The sequence below is a fragment of the Cuculus canorus genome, chromosome 1, assembly GCF_017976375.1.
Source record: "Cuculus canorus isolate bCucCan1 chromosome 1, bCucCan1.pri, whole genome shotgun sequence".
Taxonomy (NCBI): Eukaryota; Metazoa; Chordata; class Aves; order Cuculiformes; family Cuculidae; genus Cuculus; species Cuculus canorus.
In genome coordinates, this window is record NC_071401.1 from 175,957,483 (window position 1) to 175,975,744 (window position 18,262).

Below are 18,262 nucleotides of genomic sequence, written 5' to 3' on the forward strand. Positions count from 1 at the left end.
TCTGTGCTTACACATGCAAAGGAGATTTATACTCAAACAGATATGCTCATCTGTAGCAGCAGACTAAATTTTCTTAGCTGAAAAAGCTTGTTTGAGCAATTTCTTACAGAGGTAATTTCTGAAATTCAGTATAACAGAAAATCCCCAAAAACTTGGTACATGAAACCAGTGGTATTTCCTCCTCACCACCACAAGACAGGAGTTAGACTCTTGTGATTTTAGGGTAGTTTGGGTCAACTTAACTTTTCCCCCCTCTCCCTGACAGAAAGACAAACAAGCAGTTAACAAGGTCACAATGAACAAGTCAGAAGATTTTATTTCATATACTGAAGTATTCTGATGTTATCTATCCTCTAGAAATTTGTATGCTAACATACAAAGTAATTCTGAAACTTGGATTAAGTTTTTTACCCTTGACTTTTGTATTCTTAATTTCACTACAGTTTAATGTGTAGCAAAGGATCAAGACAAATAGCTTGATAGGTCATTGTTTTCAGATTGTCCTTTTGCAAGCTTCAGATTTGCGATGGCTACAACAAAAGGATTATAAAATGTTAGCAGGGTCCTGAAAATTCAGAAGAAAGCAGTAATACACTATGAGCAGATGGAAATCCAATGCTGTAAATTTGAAGATCTTTTAAGAATCCAGCTCTCAATGAATAACTAATTCTTACATTTCGCCAAACTCTTACATAACATGTTTTTAAATGACCTCACTTAAAGGTATTTGTAATGTCTGATAAAAACTGTAACTGTGGAACAGGTAGAAAGGAAAACTAGATATATTATTGTGCAATAAATTACAAATATTTTAATTATCAAAGGTTGTGAGAGGCGCTATAACAGGTATTGACTCTTTTGCAAAAATTTTATTATATACTTACTGTCGTCAAACACCCCAGCATTTGCAAGCAGCAAAGTGATGATTTTAGGGTCCTTTTCAAGCTGCATAACATGCTTGCTTTCATTTGAAAGAAGAGTACATACATTAATTGCAAAGTCCACTTCATTTGGGAGTCCAGATAACAGTGAAAGCACCAATTTATTATAGTCATTTGGTGAGTTGAAGTCCATAGACAGCCCATAGCTTTGACGAAGGTAATCTAAATAAGAAAAGAAAATAAAACAATGTTTTCACAGCTAAACTAATTACTGTTCAGATTATATATTACGCAATATCATTATGAATTGTATTTTTAAAAGTTTATCAGCAAGGTATTGTGAGTTCTAACAAGTTTTTACAGTATTCAATTATTTTTTCCATTTGCCTTTGGCCCAAATGCTGAACACACTGTACTTAGCTGTGTACTTTTCTAGTTAGATATTAATTCCTTCATCATCTCCAGAATACAATACAGTATGTTCTCCCAAAGAAAAGCTTTGAAAAACACAAACTTTAATTAAAGCAGAATGGAATTGTAAGAGAATTTGGAGTCACTTCCTACACAACAGATTACACATCCATTCCACACAGTCCACTAGCTTCCGATTTTTTTTTTTTTGTTCAAGATTCAAACTTTGATCTCTAAATTACAATCGTGCTGATTCTGGCACCTTAGGCATGTGCTTTATTCATCGGATTTTAACGATTAACCAATCATATGCTCAGTTCAGGCATTTGGCTCCATGACTGATGTGAAACAATTTCTGAATTTTCAGGGTGCATTCATTGTTTCAAGACAAGTAACTATTTAGCCCTCCTAACTAGAAAAAGGAATGTGTGTAAAGGAAAGAATAGTTCATGGATTCTTATATTTATTTTGCTTTGGTTCAGAGTGAAAAGGGGTTTGAGTGTATTAAATCAATAATCAGAGTGATCTACAGATTCAATTATTTTACAATATTGTACTTCATCTACACACTATTTCTGTGGCCTTACCAAATACACATATATACAAACAGATACAGAAAAAAAATGTATGGAAAAATATAGCACTTTTTTCCTCACAAATTTACCTGACACACTGTGCTGCTGGTAGTTATAGGAAGTTGGAATTGCACCAATAGGAAGTTGTGGCTTTGGATTGCCTGGTTGTACCTCATCATCCTCCTCCCCAAAATGATGGACTTTTTCATATTTTTCTAGATAACTGGAATTAAAAAAACACAAAAGTTTTGAATATATATAGTAAAACTAAATCCTTCTTCCCCTAAGAGCTTAACGGTCAAAGGAAACAAACATGCAGATTACTAGAAACAACAGTCAAAAGAGTATAAAACATAAAACACAACTCAGACTCACAACAGGTGATACTGAAAATACAGATATGTGGAATTATGATTTAGATATTAAATTTCCTCACATTTCTCAGTAACAATTGCTAGCTATATTGCAACCCATTGAATCCTCTTGTGCCTAAGCCTGTTTTTTCCCAACCCGGTTTTGTTTCTACTACACAGGCTATGTCCGCAGGTGGAAACATCATCACTCTGTGCAGATTATCAGAACACACAGTGAGGTCAAGTCCAGAAAAATACAGTATAGCAAAGTCCTAGCAATTATACAATAGCAGGAGGATTCAAGGATACAGAGGGCAACAATTCTGGATCAGCAGCTCTGAGTCACCAGCAGCTAACAACACTGGACATTTCTTTGAACCCCTTAAAAAAACGATGCTGAAGTACTGTGCACAGAACAGACTGCAAGCACAGAAACCATATCTAACAAAAGTAAACAGTCAGTCAGCTTGGTAAATTAATTATCTCAATTAACAGTTAATTTTGCATTAAAAACTTTTAACTTTCAGAACTTTCTACGCTGTAATATATGTAGACAGTTTAGAAGGCCCACTGTAGCCAAAAGTCAACTACAGATCTGTAGCTGCAAAACCCTTCATGACATTATTTCAAGAACACAAAGGTGCCTAAGTCTACAAACTTTCATTGTGCTGAAAACTGACAATACCCAGTCAATGAAACAATAAATTATTTGCTTATTATATAATATTTTATTAAAACATTTATCTTCCTCTTTGTATATGCTAAAAATATTTCAGATATGAGGGAAAAACAAGCGTTTGGTATAACTTTCATCAGTAGATACTGTAGTCATTGACTCATGGTGAATCAGAAAGATTTTAAGAAAATGGTATTTTCACTGGAGACAGTGGAGAACAGTTCATATACATTAAATCAGGAATTACTTCATGAACTGAGACATCAGTGACTATAGCCTTAAAGTGTTAGCAAATACATTTTTTGTAAAGAACACAGTACATTTCAGAAGAAAGGAAAAAAAACACAGAGTTAATAAGACTATGATGGTGTAATGTATCAGTTTTTAGGATCTTCAAAGTATTATCTATGTTATTGTTATGTGAAGCACTGCTATAGCACCCTACATTTTACACAGACACGAGGGAGGAATCAGCAAAAATCTTCCCTATGCTATCAATTGCCTTCAGATATTTTAAGAATTTATTTGTTGTTGCATTAAAATAGTCATTCGGAGAGCCTGATCTAAGTATTTAGAATCATAGAATCACTAGGTTGGAAAGGACCTGCTGGATCATTGAGTTCAACCATTCCTAACAATCCCTAAACCATGCCCCCCAGCAGGGGTACAAAATGGGGTATTATCTTTCATTTTATCAGAGAAGTGATACCATACCTTTATTCTGATTTATTATCTGTTTTCAGCTATTTCAGCTTTATTTTAAAAACAATAATTCCCTTCTAATATCAATGAATTGTTAAACACTCCATTAACAAACATCACTGAATATAGCAATAACACACACATACACAAAGATTAGATGTGAGAAATTCCATTTTCCGTAGTATCATCTACTTGAGAACTTCTTAAATAATTTAGGATAACTTAAAAACAAAACATAAGCAGGGAGGTCATAAATATATATGTATGTAGAGAGCATGTCAGAGCTCAATCCAGAACCAAGCTAAAGCTCTGCATGGGCAATTAACATTATATGTAGTATGCGATTAAGTAATTTAAAAGTATTGAAGAGAGAAATATGCGATTGTGGAATACAAATGATAAAAATACTTTTAAAAGCACGAAGCTTTAGTAGGATAGCCAAACACTCAAGCATACAGTCAAAATACAGTGAATGCCTGGTGAATTATGCACGATGCTGTCTTACGTGTCCCATGACTTTATGCATTCTAAACTCTGTCTGTAATAGCTTCTCAAAATAACTGTGCAGATGCCCTAACACTGCTACAAGAAGAAAGTCTACTGGAATAAAACACTCACCTCAGACTGAGACAGCTAAAAATCCATAGTTTAAAATAATCTAGAAACTATTTTATTCTTCCAATGACAGAAGCATTTATTTAAGGCTCATTATTTTGAACTATGTACACCTGCATACTGACCAGCACTGAACCATATTCTGACCATTCTGAATCCAGAAGATATTGTAGTGACTATGAACCAAAAAAATACTAGTGGCTTATGAATTCTGACAGGCTACGTTCCCACCTGTAAACATTAGGGATTGGTACTTTAAGATAAACTTGATAGTGTCTTCTAAAATCCTGAGAAAGAACAGTTGTGCAGGATCCTGAACTGTGTGCAAGTTTAATAGTGCACAGCACCACAATATTTCAGTTTACCCTGGTCCGAAATGAACCACGGGAACAATTACAATACTTTCAGTTAAACTCTGCTCACTGCGAAAGTCTAATCTTCTATCTGCTACCACAATATTTTTTCTTTTGTTCTCCTTAAAACAGTTCAGTAAAACACTGGATCTGTCAGCATCACTGTCACAGTGGTTTGAGCAAATTTGTACTATAATTGAGGTGATCAATGTTGAAAAGACAATTTCACAAAACTAGTCTGACTTCTGATACCTACTGAAAAGGAAACCTGAAAATCTAGAACTGATCTTTCCTACAGATGCACAACATATGCTTTGCTCTGTACTCCTATGAGATCATCAAAAGCTGCTGAAATTGAGGAAGAGACTTGTTGAGGAAAAGATACAGCCTTCACAAAATCCTGCACCAGATTAATTAAATCTGTAAATAACTCCAATCAATTTAAACAGAGCCTACATAAAGGAATGTTTATGATCAAGTCCTAAAGGAGTAGCTCAGAGACAGCTTGACCCTTCCTCCTTCTGACCATTCAGTCCTCACCCTTCAGAGAGCTCACTTAGCAAAGAGGATTCTCAATTGGCTTTCCACTGGTTTTTCAAACTGAGTAAGAGTCAGACGAATACTAGGGCATCTGATGCAAGGCAAACCGCAGTTGTACAAAGCTGAGGATGGCATGAAGATGATGTGCATGTGCCATTTCTACACTAGCGGAAGCTACAATGCCTTAGTCTAACAGGACTTCAGAAGTGCTGCAACTAGATCTAATTTTCTCATATTTGTTGGTCTGAGTTAAAGCTTAAGCTGAGCATAAAACACTTTCTTTACTGAATGTAAGGTTTCATAAGAACATTTAGAAAGATTAAGTAAAAATCCCTACACAAAAACACACGTAGTACTCTAAATACAGTTCACAAATCTAGTACAATCTTTTTCTGAACTTGTCCATTATTCCAAGAATGAATAGCTACTCAAGTATATTGAGAAATACATGCCTTATATATGGTAACGTAATTCATGCTGTTCCATACTTTAGTACAGAAATACTGAACCTTATACTTTTTATTAAAGCCACATCCCAGTTAAGCTGAACAACATGAATATCCTAGATGTGCTCCTCTGTTAATGCCTACTTTATTAAAACATGTTAAAACAGTTCTACGAAACGCAGAAACTCAAAAATTTCAAAACCTCATTTCCTTCTTCCCTCTCTAAAACTACATTGTTTCCTACTCACTTTGATTATGACAATCCAAGGGTGTAGAAAAAAATGTGTAAATTAAAAATCTTTGCAAATTAAAACAGTTGTAATATTTTTCAGTGTTCAGGACTCTCACAAAGTTCTCACGAATGTCTTATAAAATATTTCATAGGAAACTGGGATTCAAATCAACCTTAAGAGACAATCTAGTTTTTCCCTATGCCAAAGCAAGGACCAGCTTCACTTTACATTCTCAGCTCTTTTTGTTGTTATTCAGCTGACAAAGTTCCACCTCATCAAAGAACATTCCCTCTTTCCTATCTCACCCCAGACTAATCAAGTTTGCTTGATGAGTAACAAAACAAAATTTAAAAAGCTCTCAACAAACCCAAATCATTCACAAAGGCTAAAATCCCCCTCATGCAACAAACAGAAAGACCTTCTCCACCTCTAGCACCTATTCCTATTAAAGATAGTGCTAGTTCAGAGAGAGGACGTTTCACTATTTCTGAATCCATTGAATCTAACTGCATTGTATTCCCGATTTTCAATTGCAATAACCAGACCTTCACAGACAGCTTTAGTATGATTCCTTTATGCTACGTAAGTACTGACTGTTTACAGACAGCTTGTACAGACCTCAATCCTCCAACCCCTCCTGTTATTTCCTGCAGAGAGAATGCATGACCTGGAATTTTAGTGTGGAGAAGCAGCTTTGCAAATTAGCTTGTAAATGAGCTTTACTAGTCTTAAATTCTAATCTTAACAGTCTGGCATACTATGCAAACAGCGGAACTGTTATCATGAAGACAGGTTTAGCTTTAGAGATACAAGAATTTTAAAAGTAACAAATGGAGCTTTTCTATTACTGAAAAACAGTTGCACAAAAGCTCATAAACTATCATCAGTTACAAAAGGCTAATCTCATGTTTCAAAACAACTTAGATCTGTAGCTATAGACTAGAAATGCATACTTTAATCACAGATAATGTTTTTTAGGACTTCAGAATGCTTCCTTAATTTAGCAAAATCACAAGCAGTATATATCAACAATACAAGTCTCAATCCTTCAATCTTCTCTTAATTTAAATGCTAACCAAATGAATAGGCCCTAAAAGAAAGCTGCAGCTAATACATACAAAAAAAAAGAACTAAAGCAACTAACTAAATAAAGGACAAGAATGGAATCACTAAAGAAACAAGCAATGTATACAGGATAGAAAAGTTTCAAAGATATCTGAGGAAAAAAACCTAAGTACTCTGTTGTAAGTCACCCATATATATACATGTACATATATAAATACTAAATCTTGCCTTATGTACTTAGCACTGTAACATGCTCCACAAAACCAATGCATCAGGAAACACACCCTCCTTCAAAATAATCCCAAATACAAACAGCAACAAACACCCCGTCCCCCAAAAAACCAATATAACACGCACGCTCATCTGGAACACAGCTACAAGGTACAGGGTATGCAAAGTACTGAAATACAGGAAAATACATGGGCACCAGAGACATGTGAGGGCTGTCTACTTTTTGAAGGGCCAGTGATTTCAGTGCTTTTGGCAAACTTGGTACTTTTAAGGATTCCTTCACCTGGAAATCAAAAGATAATATCCCTTTCAAAATCAAATTCCCATATTACACATTCTGTTCCTGTTACAGAACTTCAGTAGTCATTTTGTTTCATTCGGGTCTGTGAGAAAATAAGCTCTGTGAAGACAGCTAATATTTTTGTCCACTAAAATATTTATTTAAATAACAACACAAGTTTTTATTCAGTCAAGTGAATTTCAGGCTTGTTTTCAGATATTTGGGGAAAAAATACTAATAAAAGAAAGTCTGCACTAGGTACGGCTAGTGGCATGCAGAATTTACTGTCAAAGGTAGCCCTGAATGGGCGTACAGTTATATCGCAAGCTCTCTGGCCAGGGTGTGGTATACATTTTTGGTACCTTTGGAACATGCTTCTTGCAAAACTGGAGAATTTGAATAAAAAAGCATCTAGACTTCTAGATTATGATGGTCTCCAAATGAAAATTTAGAGTACATCACATGCTCCCTTAGTATACGTCAACCTGGTTTATGAATTGGCTTAAAAACATCCTGTTTATTTGGATATTTTGGCTCCCTATACCAGGACACAGACAATTTGCCAAATATATATTATGCCAGTGCCTGATAGAACAGTAATAACTGCATCAATCATCACAGTCCCAGTTCCTTATCTTTGTATTTGGATGAAGGACAAGCAGGTACCATTCCTATCAGAGGTCTCCACCTAAGCTTTCCTGGAACTGCCTTTTTGGCTCCATTAATAGCAGAGGACTGACAACATGAACTCACACCATTTCTGTTAGGTTAAACACTCTCGATTATGAAGTAAGACAGACACTCTTCCTGTTCATTCCATTGCATTCCCTCACTCTATTTGCAATCCTATCAACAACATTCTACATAATCATGATCTAAAATCCTGACTGAACTAAGAGTTTCACACTACTCCACATTTCAGTTTGTGTCACCCTAAGAGAGAATTGTTGCATATTGTCTCTCTTTGTCCCTAATTCAACATGATTCTTGCCCTGATCTGAAGGACTAAGAAATTCCATAGTGGTAATGCAATGCCAATGAGAAAATTTTCAGAACAGGGCTCCATGCCCTGCATGCAATGCTTCCAAGTTAAAAAAATTCATTTTTCTAAAGTCACTGAAAATATATTCTTAATATCTATGGGAACACCAAGAAGATAGAAATTAAGCTATAATTTTATCCTTTAATACTAATAGTGCTCTAATTCAAAAGGAAAATAACAAAAGACACAAGCTAGCCAACTGAAATGTGAATACTGGAGTGCAGCTTCTTCAAGAGTAGCTTGGGGATGATGTAAGCCTCTGAAGAAACTGCACTAACAGGAACTCCAAGAGATTCCAGATAAATACACAGCATAACTAAGAACAGAAGAAGACAACAGATCTTGACTGAGATTTTGACTGTCTCCAATTCAAAAGGAACTCTGTTGTTACAGAAGGAGGATGGAAGCGAGAAAGAAGTCCTAAAATAAAAGGAAAACGTTTCATTCATCATGAAGATCTGCTTGTCAAAATAGCAGCTGAAAGCAAAACCAGACCTCCTACTTCTACATTCTTTTAACTTTCCCCTAACCCTTCTTCGATCCCATGGCCAAAACTGGCAGGACTGCAAGGAAAATCTCCACACAGCAAAAACAGTGAGCCCAGCTGACAGTCCTGACAGTTAAGAAACTAAATTCTGATCTCCTATGCCGTAACAAACACCTGTTCTTTTGAAATTAAGATGCTTCACTTACAGACTTGTTTCCATTTATTTTTATATTTAATTTAAATTGAATCTACTTCTGATCCACAGCTGCGGTCCACAGTTATTTTCCAGGATGAACTCTTCCTGTTGCATTCTCACTGCTTGCCAGAACCAATTCAAATTCAACATCACTTCTTACTGCTTCGGCAGCTGTTTCATTAGATCTGATGGGCTTCACAACCAGGAATATCTGAGCTGTACCATTATTAATAGTATTAATTCTCCAGTCTATATCTGGGAATTAACTTTTCAACAAAGGCAATTCCCAGGCGTATTCAGCTTACCAATGTTATAGTCATTCTGTTGCCATCTAGGATGACAGCTCATCAAGTCTGTCAAGTACTACAGCAGTCTGGGTTTAGCTCTTCAAATAAAACATCAGAATCCTCAAGTTTTTTTGCTATCTCTGTAACATGCTCGCAAATTCTAGAAAAACTCCGAAGCTTCTCTACTTTGAGAAACAATCTACAGCACCACCCACATTTCCCCACAGTGCCTGAACACGAGAGTATCCGAATGGTAAAGATGCACTAACACAAATGGTACTACATGTTAGGAATCACTGTAGGCATGCACAGGAAATTGTAACTTGAGCACTGCCTGGCTTGCCCAAAGCAACTCACAATAATGCCCTGTCACTCACACCAACATCTAGTTCAAAGCAGTCACTGAAACCCCAAATGCCACCTCATTACAAAAGGCTCTATAACAGATTTCAGTATTCTTGTATCCAGCGCAGAATTGCTAGCGATACAAGGGAACATCTCTATGCTGTAAGATGTACTGTGATACAGTAATAGTAATACTTTCAACTATCTGCAGCTTTCTACACAGCATTAGTTACACACAGTGTGTTTTGTAATACAGAATCTGCAAAGAATGTAAATCTAGGCATCCAGTGAACACTGTCTAGGTCACTAAGCCAAGTGTCAAAGTAAACACTAAAACAAAATAACTTGTACATGTGCATTCTTTCACATGCATACTCTGGGAGTGGGTGGTGTTTTGACAGCCACAGACATATTTACCTAATGCAGGTATTTAAAGAAGAAATATTTTAAAAATATATGTATAAATATATACATAAAAGAAGAAATTTATTTTTATAAAATTTAGACCAGAAAGTTATCATCCCTACACAGTATGGTAACTTAGAGCATGTTTTAAAGCTCGGGACTTCACATTAAAAATAGTGACTCATATTTTGCTGCATATTAAATCTAGAAATCTAATAGTCACTTGCAAGACTTGAAACAAGAAAAAGCACATTAAACATATTATGGGCTTTGACCAACACAGGTAAAACAACCAAGTCTTCCAGAACAATTTCCTGTAACAAGTAACTACATAAAGAAATTTTAACGCAAATACATGCATACACATTTAATGTATATTGTGTATAAAGTTATGTATCTTCCAGAGCAGAGAAGACAAAAGTTTCCAAATTGCCTGGAAGATCTACAGACCATAAAGCTAGGTAGGCAACACACAAATATTTCATTCACTACATGAAGAAAACTGTATGCACTATAAACAGGCATACATTCATTTGCCCACCACTCCTCATGTTTACTGTTTAACTATTACAGAAATCCAACTACAGAAGGATTTTAGGTTTTGTTTGTTTGTTTGTTTTTTCTGGGTAATGCGAAAGGTGGAGAAAGAAACAATGCTTACATGAATACAACAGTCTGTCAGTGCATTGACTGAAGGGCTGTTCTCATTAACGAGAACATGCAATTCAGTTTTAACTTTTTCTCCAAATTCAGGATGCAAACTGGATCTGCAGTACCTACAATTAAGGAGGTAGTTCCCTGTTATCTTTAGTTCACAGTTCCTTTACCGACTATGTAAATAGAGAAGGTTGTTATTTGCACCACAAAACTAAGAACTATTCCCTTGTGCACTTTCAAGGACAAATATACTGAGTTGGTTTTTGTATGTGAGAAGTAAATTCTTTAATTTTCTGCCTGCTAGCCATTACACAAAAGTTTACACCCCTATGCTGCCCTGAGAAGAATTTATCCTACCAAGAATTTCCAGTTCTTAAGAGTTTCTCTCAAACAGAATTAGAGAATGATCCGAGTTGGAAGGGACTCACGAGGATCATCAAATCCAACTCCTGTCCCTGCATAGGACAACCTCAAAATTCACACCCTGTGTCTCAGGGCATTATCCAAACGCTCCTTGAATATTGATAGTCTTGGCGCCACAACTGCTTCCCCAGGGAGCCTGTTCCAGCACTCCACCACCCTCTGAGTGAAGAACATTTCCTAATATCCAACCTAAACCTCCCCTGGTACATCTTCTTGCCATTCCCTTGGGTCCTACCGTTGGTCACCAGAGAGAAGAGATCAGCACCTGCTCCTCCTCCTTCCCTTACTTGTAAGGAAGCTGTAGACTGTGATGAGGTCCCCCCTCAGCCTCCTCTTCTCCAGGCTGAACAGACCTCATACAACTTTCTCTGCAAACCCTTCACTAACTCTGAGGGCCTCCTCTGGACACTCTACAGTAGCTTGATATCCCTTTTATACTGCGGTGCCTGAAGCTGCAAACAATGCTTGAAGTGAGGCCGCACCAGTGTGGTGCAGAACATAACAAACACCTCCCTTGACCAGCTAGCAATGCTGTGCTTGATGCACCCCGAGACACACTTGGCCCTCTTGGCTGCCACGGCACACTGTTGGCTCATGTTCAGCTTGCCATTGTCCAGAACCCCTATATTCTTTTCTACAGACTGAGCTGCTCTCCAGTCTGTATGTATAGCCAGGGTTGCTGTGTCCCAGGTGTAAAAGCCGACACTTGCCCTTGTTAAACTTCATGTGGATGGCCGCTATAAATAACACAGATATCTACAATATTATAGATACAATAGTTACTCCCATTGTCTCGGCTATGCAGAACAAAATTCTCTTATAAAGGCACAATCTAGCAAAATATCACAATATGTTGAATTGTCTTACATCACATGGTCATAATTACAAGTATACGCTTACTCAAAACACATTATGCCAAACTGGAATCTTGTGCGATTCTTTCAACTGCAAATACGTGCACGTTTCTGAGATTTAGGAATATACATACTTTTCAGACTGCAGTGAAAAGACAAAAACACTCTCAGGACTTAAAACACAAAAAAATTAACAATACATCATGTTTGCATATTTCATTATAACTGTACCAACAGAAATGTTCCTTATGCATGTTATTCAAACACTCTTAACAGAAACCGCACCAGCAGTTTCTAGAATGAGGCTTCGAAGTCCAGAGACTACACAGGCAAGTCATTAGAAATCATTAGAAATCTTAATCATTAGAAGTCTTAATCATTAGAAAATGGTCCTATTTCCCTGGCCAGATTCTTTGCTATATTCTGGCACTACTTTGAAAAGGGCTAATAAGGTTCCCCTAGGGAGCCCAGTAATTAGAAGGGTGCTATACAAAGAACAGGAATTGTAGATTCACATCTCATGAAAACACCAGCCTAGAAATAGGTTTTCTAAATTCCAGCAATTACTCCAGTCACCACAGCAAACGTGGCTGCAACATTTTGTCCAGCCTGGTTCAGCAATTACTAAAGAATCACATAGAACACAGAATTAAAAAAAAACCCAACACAACTTACTAATTTCTAATCCTTATAGGGAGTTTCTTAAATTTACAGACTACAAGTCTTATTAAAAATACATTGCCACATCATTTTTTCACCTCAAGTAACTCTTTAATTTTGTTGTTAGATTCTGCACAGAACTGGCAATTTTAACATTTGCACTTTTTCTGCCTTCATCTTATGAATCAGTCTTTTCCTGCAATAAATATATTATAATCTCTCTGTTTATCTGTATTCTACAGTTTGACCACATAATCAAAGCAAATGTACTAGTTTACATGTCCTATTTATGTGGTAAATCAAATAAAACCATGAAAATTAATTAATTCTTGAATATTTTACCAGATGGATCAAAACCAAAGTGAGAGTGGAATAAAAAAAAATCTGATTAAGAGGATCCTGCTGGGATTCTACACAACAGGAACAAAAATCCTCTAAGTTCTACATGGAGAAGAAAAAGCTGCCTTGGGAGCGAGTCCCTTCTTTATCTCAAGATCTTACCAGAAATTAGAAGGAATGCAATCTGGCCTTCATGAAAACATTCAATAAACATATCCAGACTGAAAGAGTAATGATTAATTTGACACCTTTTGGTAACATAACAATATGCAGTTACAGGGCTTAAGTATCCCAGTGTATTCTGAGAACATAGGTAAGTACAAATTCAGAGATGAAGAAGATATGACACACCAACTTAGCTGTCAAAAACTGTAAAGGCTACACATCCAGACTAGTGAAATCAACAGTGCCGTGAACATTCCCACGCATGGGAGTGAGCTGCCTATACTACTAAATTACTGGGAAAGGGCTTGAAACAATTTCTGTCCAAGCCTGTGAGCATTCTTTCAAGCAATTTATAGACACTGTTCATAAGCTAGCCTTGGTCAGGGGACCATTCCCAGAAGTAAATTTGGTTATAGGTACCGTGTTTTGGGGCTAAGAGTACGGACATGAGCCATTCTGTGTCAATTAGCCCCAGGAAGGCACACCTTATTCACTAATACAGATACAGCTGGAGAAACACAGAATGCTACACAGATGGCCTCTGACTTAACACTAATTCTGATAACAGTGTGGGGAAAGCTGAATGAGAGATGAAGTGTTGCTCCTTCAGAGAAGATTTTAAAATTACCAGCAACATAATAATCACGAATAATTTAAGCATTTTCTTTTTGCTTTGTATAACTGTGATGTAAAGCCATTAGAACATATACAAAGATAAAAGACAGAAGAAACAGGCACGATGAATACAGATAAAGCCAAAGATCCGATTTCCTGTTTGGAAATACTCATCTCAGGCACTGAAGATAATCATTGCAAATTGCTTTAAAGGCAGAAAGTAGAAAAATCTTTAATACTAGAAAGAAAAAAAAAAAAGAAACCTACAGTCCTACTTTTATCTAGCAATTCACTCAATGAGAATACTGTCATTAAATATGTAGTAAAACCATACAAACTCTAAGCTTATTTAAAGTTGAGTAGACAGGTACTAAGAATGTGTTGAACGTACTGGAAGAGAAAGTGTGTTATTTAAAGGAAGGCTAAAACCCAGAAAACAGTATTAATAGTATTCAGATACTACAAATTAGAAGAGGTCTGAAGGATATTGAGTCCCTGCTGGTGGTCTGGGGTTTACAGGAGCTAAAACTTGATCCTCGCTCCAACTGTGAATTGACCAGCCTCTTCAAATCCTGCATAAACCAGTAAGGCTTTTATTGCACCGCTGTTATTTTGAATGGAAATAATTTGTGGGCAGAGAAGTTCTCTTCAATTAACATATTGTGTACCTGTTTAAGAGGCAGAGAGTAGGTGATGTTAAGACTGAAAAAAGTCCATTATGGAAAGCAATGAGTTTGCATTACATCTGCATTAATCAATATATAAAAAAAATAAACAGACTTTTTCACTAGTTAAGAATCTAAAAGTTATTCTTTTTTTTTCCCCACTCAGAGATTTCCTCTACACTGTATACAAATTCTGAATAATACTAAATGCTACCATCAAATTGGTCAGGGCTTTGAGCAACCTGATGTGGAGAAAGATCTCCCTGTCCACGGCAGAGGAGTGGACTAGAGATCTTCAACCTCAAGCCACTATATCATTCTGTATTATTCCAGCATATAATGGTTATATTTGTTACCCATGCTTCCTTCACCCTTTTGCTTGACTATTACAGTGCACAGTGTTTTGTCGAGACAACCGGGTTTTCAGAAAACCTAGCTGTAGGTTCGCAATTGCATACTTACACACAAAACAGACACTTTACCTAAGTTTCCAGCTCAGACCAGCAGTGCAGGTCCTTTTCTTTATGTACTCAGTATCCTGAAACCAGGCTACCTCAATGCTGCAGACATGTTTGATGATTCTTCATCAAGCTAGTGAAACGTTCTCCCAAGAGACATTTTGTTTGCACAAAATAGCAAACTTTCTTAGAAAAAAATTTTGAACAAGAAATTAAAAATAAAATCTTTCTGCTCACATGTAACAGCTGGGGAAAAAAAAGTAAATCCTTAACTACCATAGAAAGCAATAATATCCATCCCTTTGGAAAGATCGCGATAAAAGGAACAAATCAGAAGAACTACCTTAAGGTGATCAGACCTTGCTGTGATGACAGCACTACTGTTAGAACTTACCCTGAATGAGGAAGGAAGTCCTTTGGGATTCTTTTCAAGAAAACTTACTAAGATGTCTCTTAAGGATTCAACCTTTTAAAGTCTTTGTCTATTAGTTATGAGAAGCCTAAAATCTGTTCAGCAACGAAATAAATTAGGAGGGAAAAAAGTGCTTTTCTTCCTGTCTCCTTTTTTTCTGCCCCTTCTAAGAACCTCTTGAGCACTGGGTTCTCTCTTTACACATTCTCTTCTATTAAGTAACAAACAATTCTCCCAAATTAATGCCATTTTTCATTTCTTTTTCTCTCTTTACAAAAAGGGCTTCTGTAGAAGACCCTACAACAGCATATATTCCAAGCAGTTGCAGTGTAGCACTGCAACTATTCTTGTCATTTTCAGAGTGATATGAACACCTACAGTGATACCAGCTCAGGTCTTCCTCATTTCTAGCCCCTAAAATGCAGTAAAGTTTCAAGTGAAAGAAACTTTCTAGCTCTGCTTCTTTGAAGACTCAGGAATACAGAACGTGAGTTACGTTTTTAAGTCCTTTAATGAAAATCAAATTCTGAAGAAGCTGATTTCCTTTTGTTTCCATTCTGTTCCAGAATTAATACCAGTGTCTGTATGTATAAGAGCAAAAGGCACCAAAGTGCAAATGCACGGGAATTGTGATTAAACCAATACAAGCATTCTAGCTTTCCACTTAAAACAAAAATTGCTTCAAGGTAATTAAGGATCAGGTTTGACATATTTACACACACAAAAGAACAACACTTTTTATAGTGATTTATTGTCATAATACTATTCTTTGCTTTTATTTCAGGTTATGTAAAGGAAGAAAAAATATGTAATTCATATTTTCCATTTCTAAAGCATTTAACACGCGCTGAGGTGCATTCAGATATCTTACAAATTAAGAAATGGCATAATACAGGAACTCAAGTGTTCTCAACGTCTTTGACTAGAAAATTTCTAGTGGAAGTAAGTACTGAACACACTAGTTGCCTATCAAGAACAGGGTTCCTCGTCTTTGACATCTGCAGCAAGTTCCAAAGAAGTAAACCACAAACACCATCAAACTCTATCTTGGATAACAACGGGTTCTCAACTCTCTATTTATACTGTCTCATGATTAAATAGTATTATAGTTATTTCAATAGAATAGTATTCTTTGCCTGTTTTCAAGCACATAATCATCTTTTCAAGGGAGAGCAGAAGTGGCAAGGAAACGAAAACAAAAAAAATTGCAGAGCTCTGAAATGACAATTTTGAAACTTAGATTAGTTATGTACTTGGTAATATGCGAGGTGCACTTGAACCTGAAAAATGTTCTTGAATAAAATATTTTACTTTAATTTTAGAAACACTAATACAAACACAGTAAAAGTACTCCCTGTAACTAAAATGGAATCAGAGAGATGCAGCCCTCAAAATAAAAACAGCTCTGCATGACATGTAAATAAAATTCATTGAAGTTGTGGGTCATTTCAAACTGATGTTACCCTACCCCTTTAATTAAACTAGGTCAATAAGCGTCATTATTTAAGAGTAGGAAAAGTACTTTAAAAATTACAGATGGCCCCCCCGTCATAATATCATATTACTTACAATTTTCATATTTTACAGTCTACTCTATGATGGTCTTAGTTGTCACGTTGTGCTTGGTTCCTATAGCAGTAACCACAGTAACACATTTCCCTTTAACTGCGGGGAAAAAAAAGGAACTTATCCTGTTTTACACAAATAAGGACTATCATTTAAGAAAAGGATACAAATAAAACAATCCACTACGAAACAGAAGGGAAATTTCTATTTTTATATTGTTTGGGTTTGGGGTTTATTTATATAATAAAAGAAGCAGAATTTCAAATCACTTCTCAGTAATGTACTTTTCAGTTTCATCTATGCAGCATCAGGATACAGAAAGCAATTATATTATTTTTTAAATGCAAGCTCTTATTGTTCATCATGAACGCACATGCAAACAGAGGTCTCCCCCACTACATGGAACAATTCCAACATTTAACTCACAAGACTGCATATTAACTGCCCTTAAAAGCACAAACCACCACTTTCTAAGTTCAGTTTGCACATTTAACAGTAAAATAAATAAATATAAAAACTACTTACAATCTCAAAATCCACTTCCCCAACCACGTTTAAACCAGATTTTAACTATTTTTTTGAAAAATAAAGCAATCTAGAGCTTACTTACAAGTTATATCGTCTACATTAAAGATCAACCTTACTACAACTTAATTCGAAGATACAGATGATAGCAAGAAGTTTAGTTCATGAAGAACTGCTGATTTTTGTAACAATATTGAGAATTTTATGAAAAAACAGCTAGTTTCTGAGTTCATTTAAAGTTCATAAGTCAGAGTACCACATCATGCTTGAAAAGCAACACTGCCTATCTGAAATACAATTGAAAGCTAACAATTTTCCTTTTTGCACATGCATTTCTTCTGCTTTCTAAATAATTTTGTTTTTTACCTTTCCTATCTGTAGACATGACGTATATTTTATTTATTCAAACCATGGGCAGAGTGGGAATTTAAAGGAAAATTTGGTTTCCATTTTATAATTATGAAGAAAATAAAAAAGTAGGCAAATAAAAGATTTAACAGCCCTAACTTATGCAGTCAGATTTTCAGATCTTCAGAGGCTTGTAAGAATCCAAACAAGCAGGTGGGTAGCAAATAAAGTTCTTACAAACACATCAACACTTGGGCAACCCACTTCCCACTGATTTCAATACAAGTCCATCACTCAACTGCCAAATCTACTCAGGTGCTAGTGGAAGATGTTACTTAGCATGTCTTTGTGTCATTAAATGGCTTTGAAAACAGGAACTCTGACAACAAGGAACAATTCATAACTCACCAACTACAGTTCAAACTTCCTTAACAGATGAATTCTGAAGCTAG

The 18,262-nt window shown here is 36.0% G+C and overlaps 1 protein-coding gene across 2 annotated transcripts in view; it reads right to left on the reverse strand.

Moving 5' to 3' along the window:
- ARID2 (AT-rich interaction domain 2) overlaps positions 1–18,262 on the reverse strand; it is a 104,249-nt gene that overhangs the window by 43,620 nt on the left and 42,367 nt on the right. For both annotated transcript variants that reach the window (XM_009564462.2, XM_054072893.1), the window contains 2 exons: positions 1,957–2,090; positions 885–1,103 (listed from right to left, as the gene is read on the reverse strand). In XM_009564462.2, the coding sequence (XP_009562757.1) occupies positions 885–1,103; positions 1,957–2,090 (353 nt within the window). The remainder of the gene's footprint in view (positions 1–884; positions 1,104–1,956; positions 2,091–18,262) is intronic.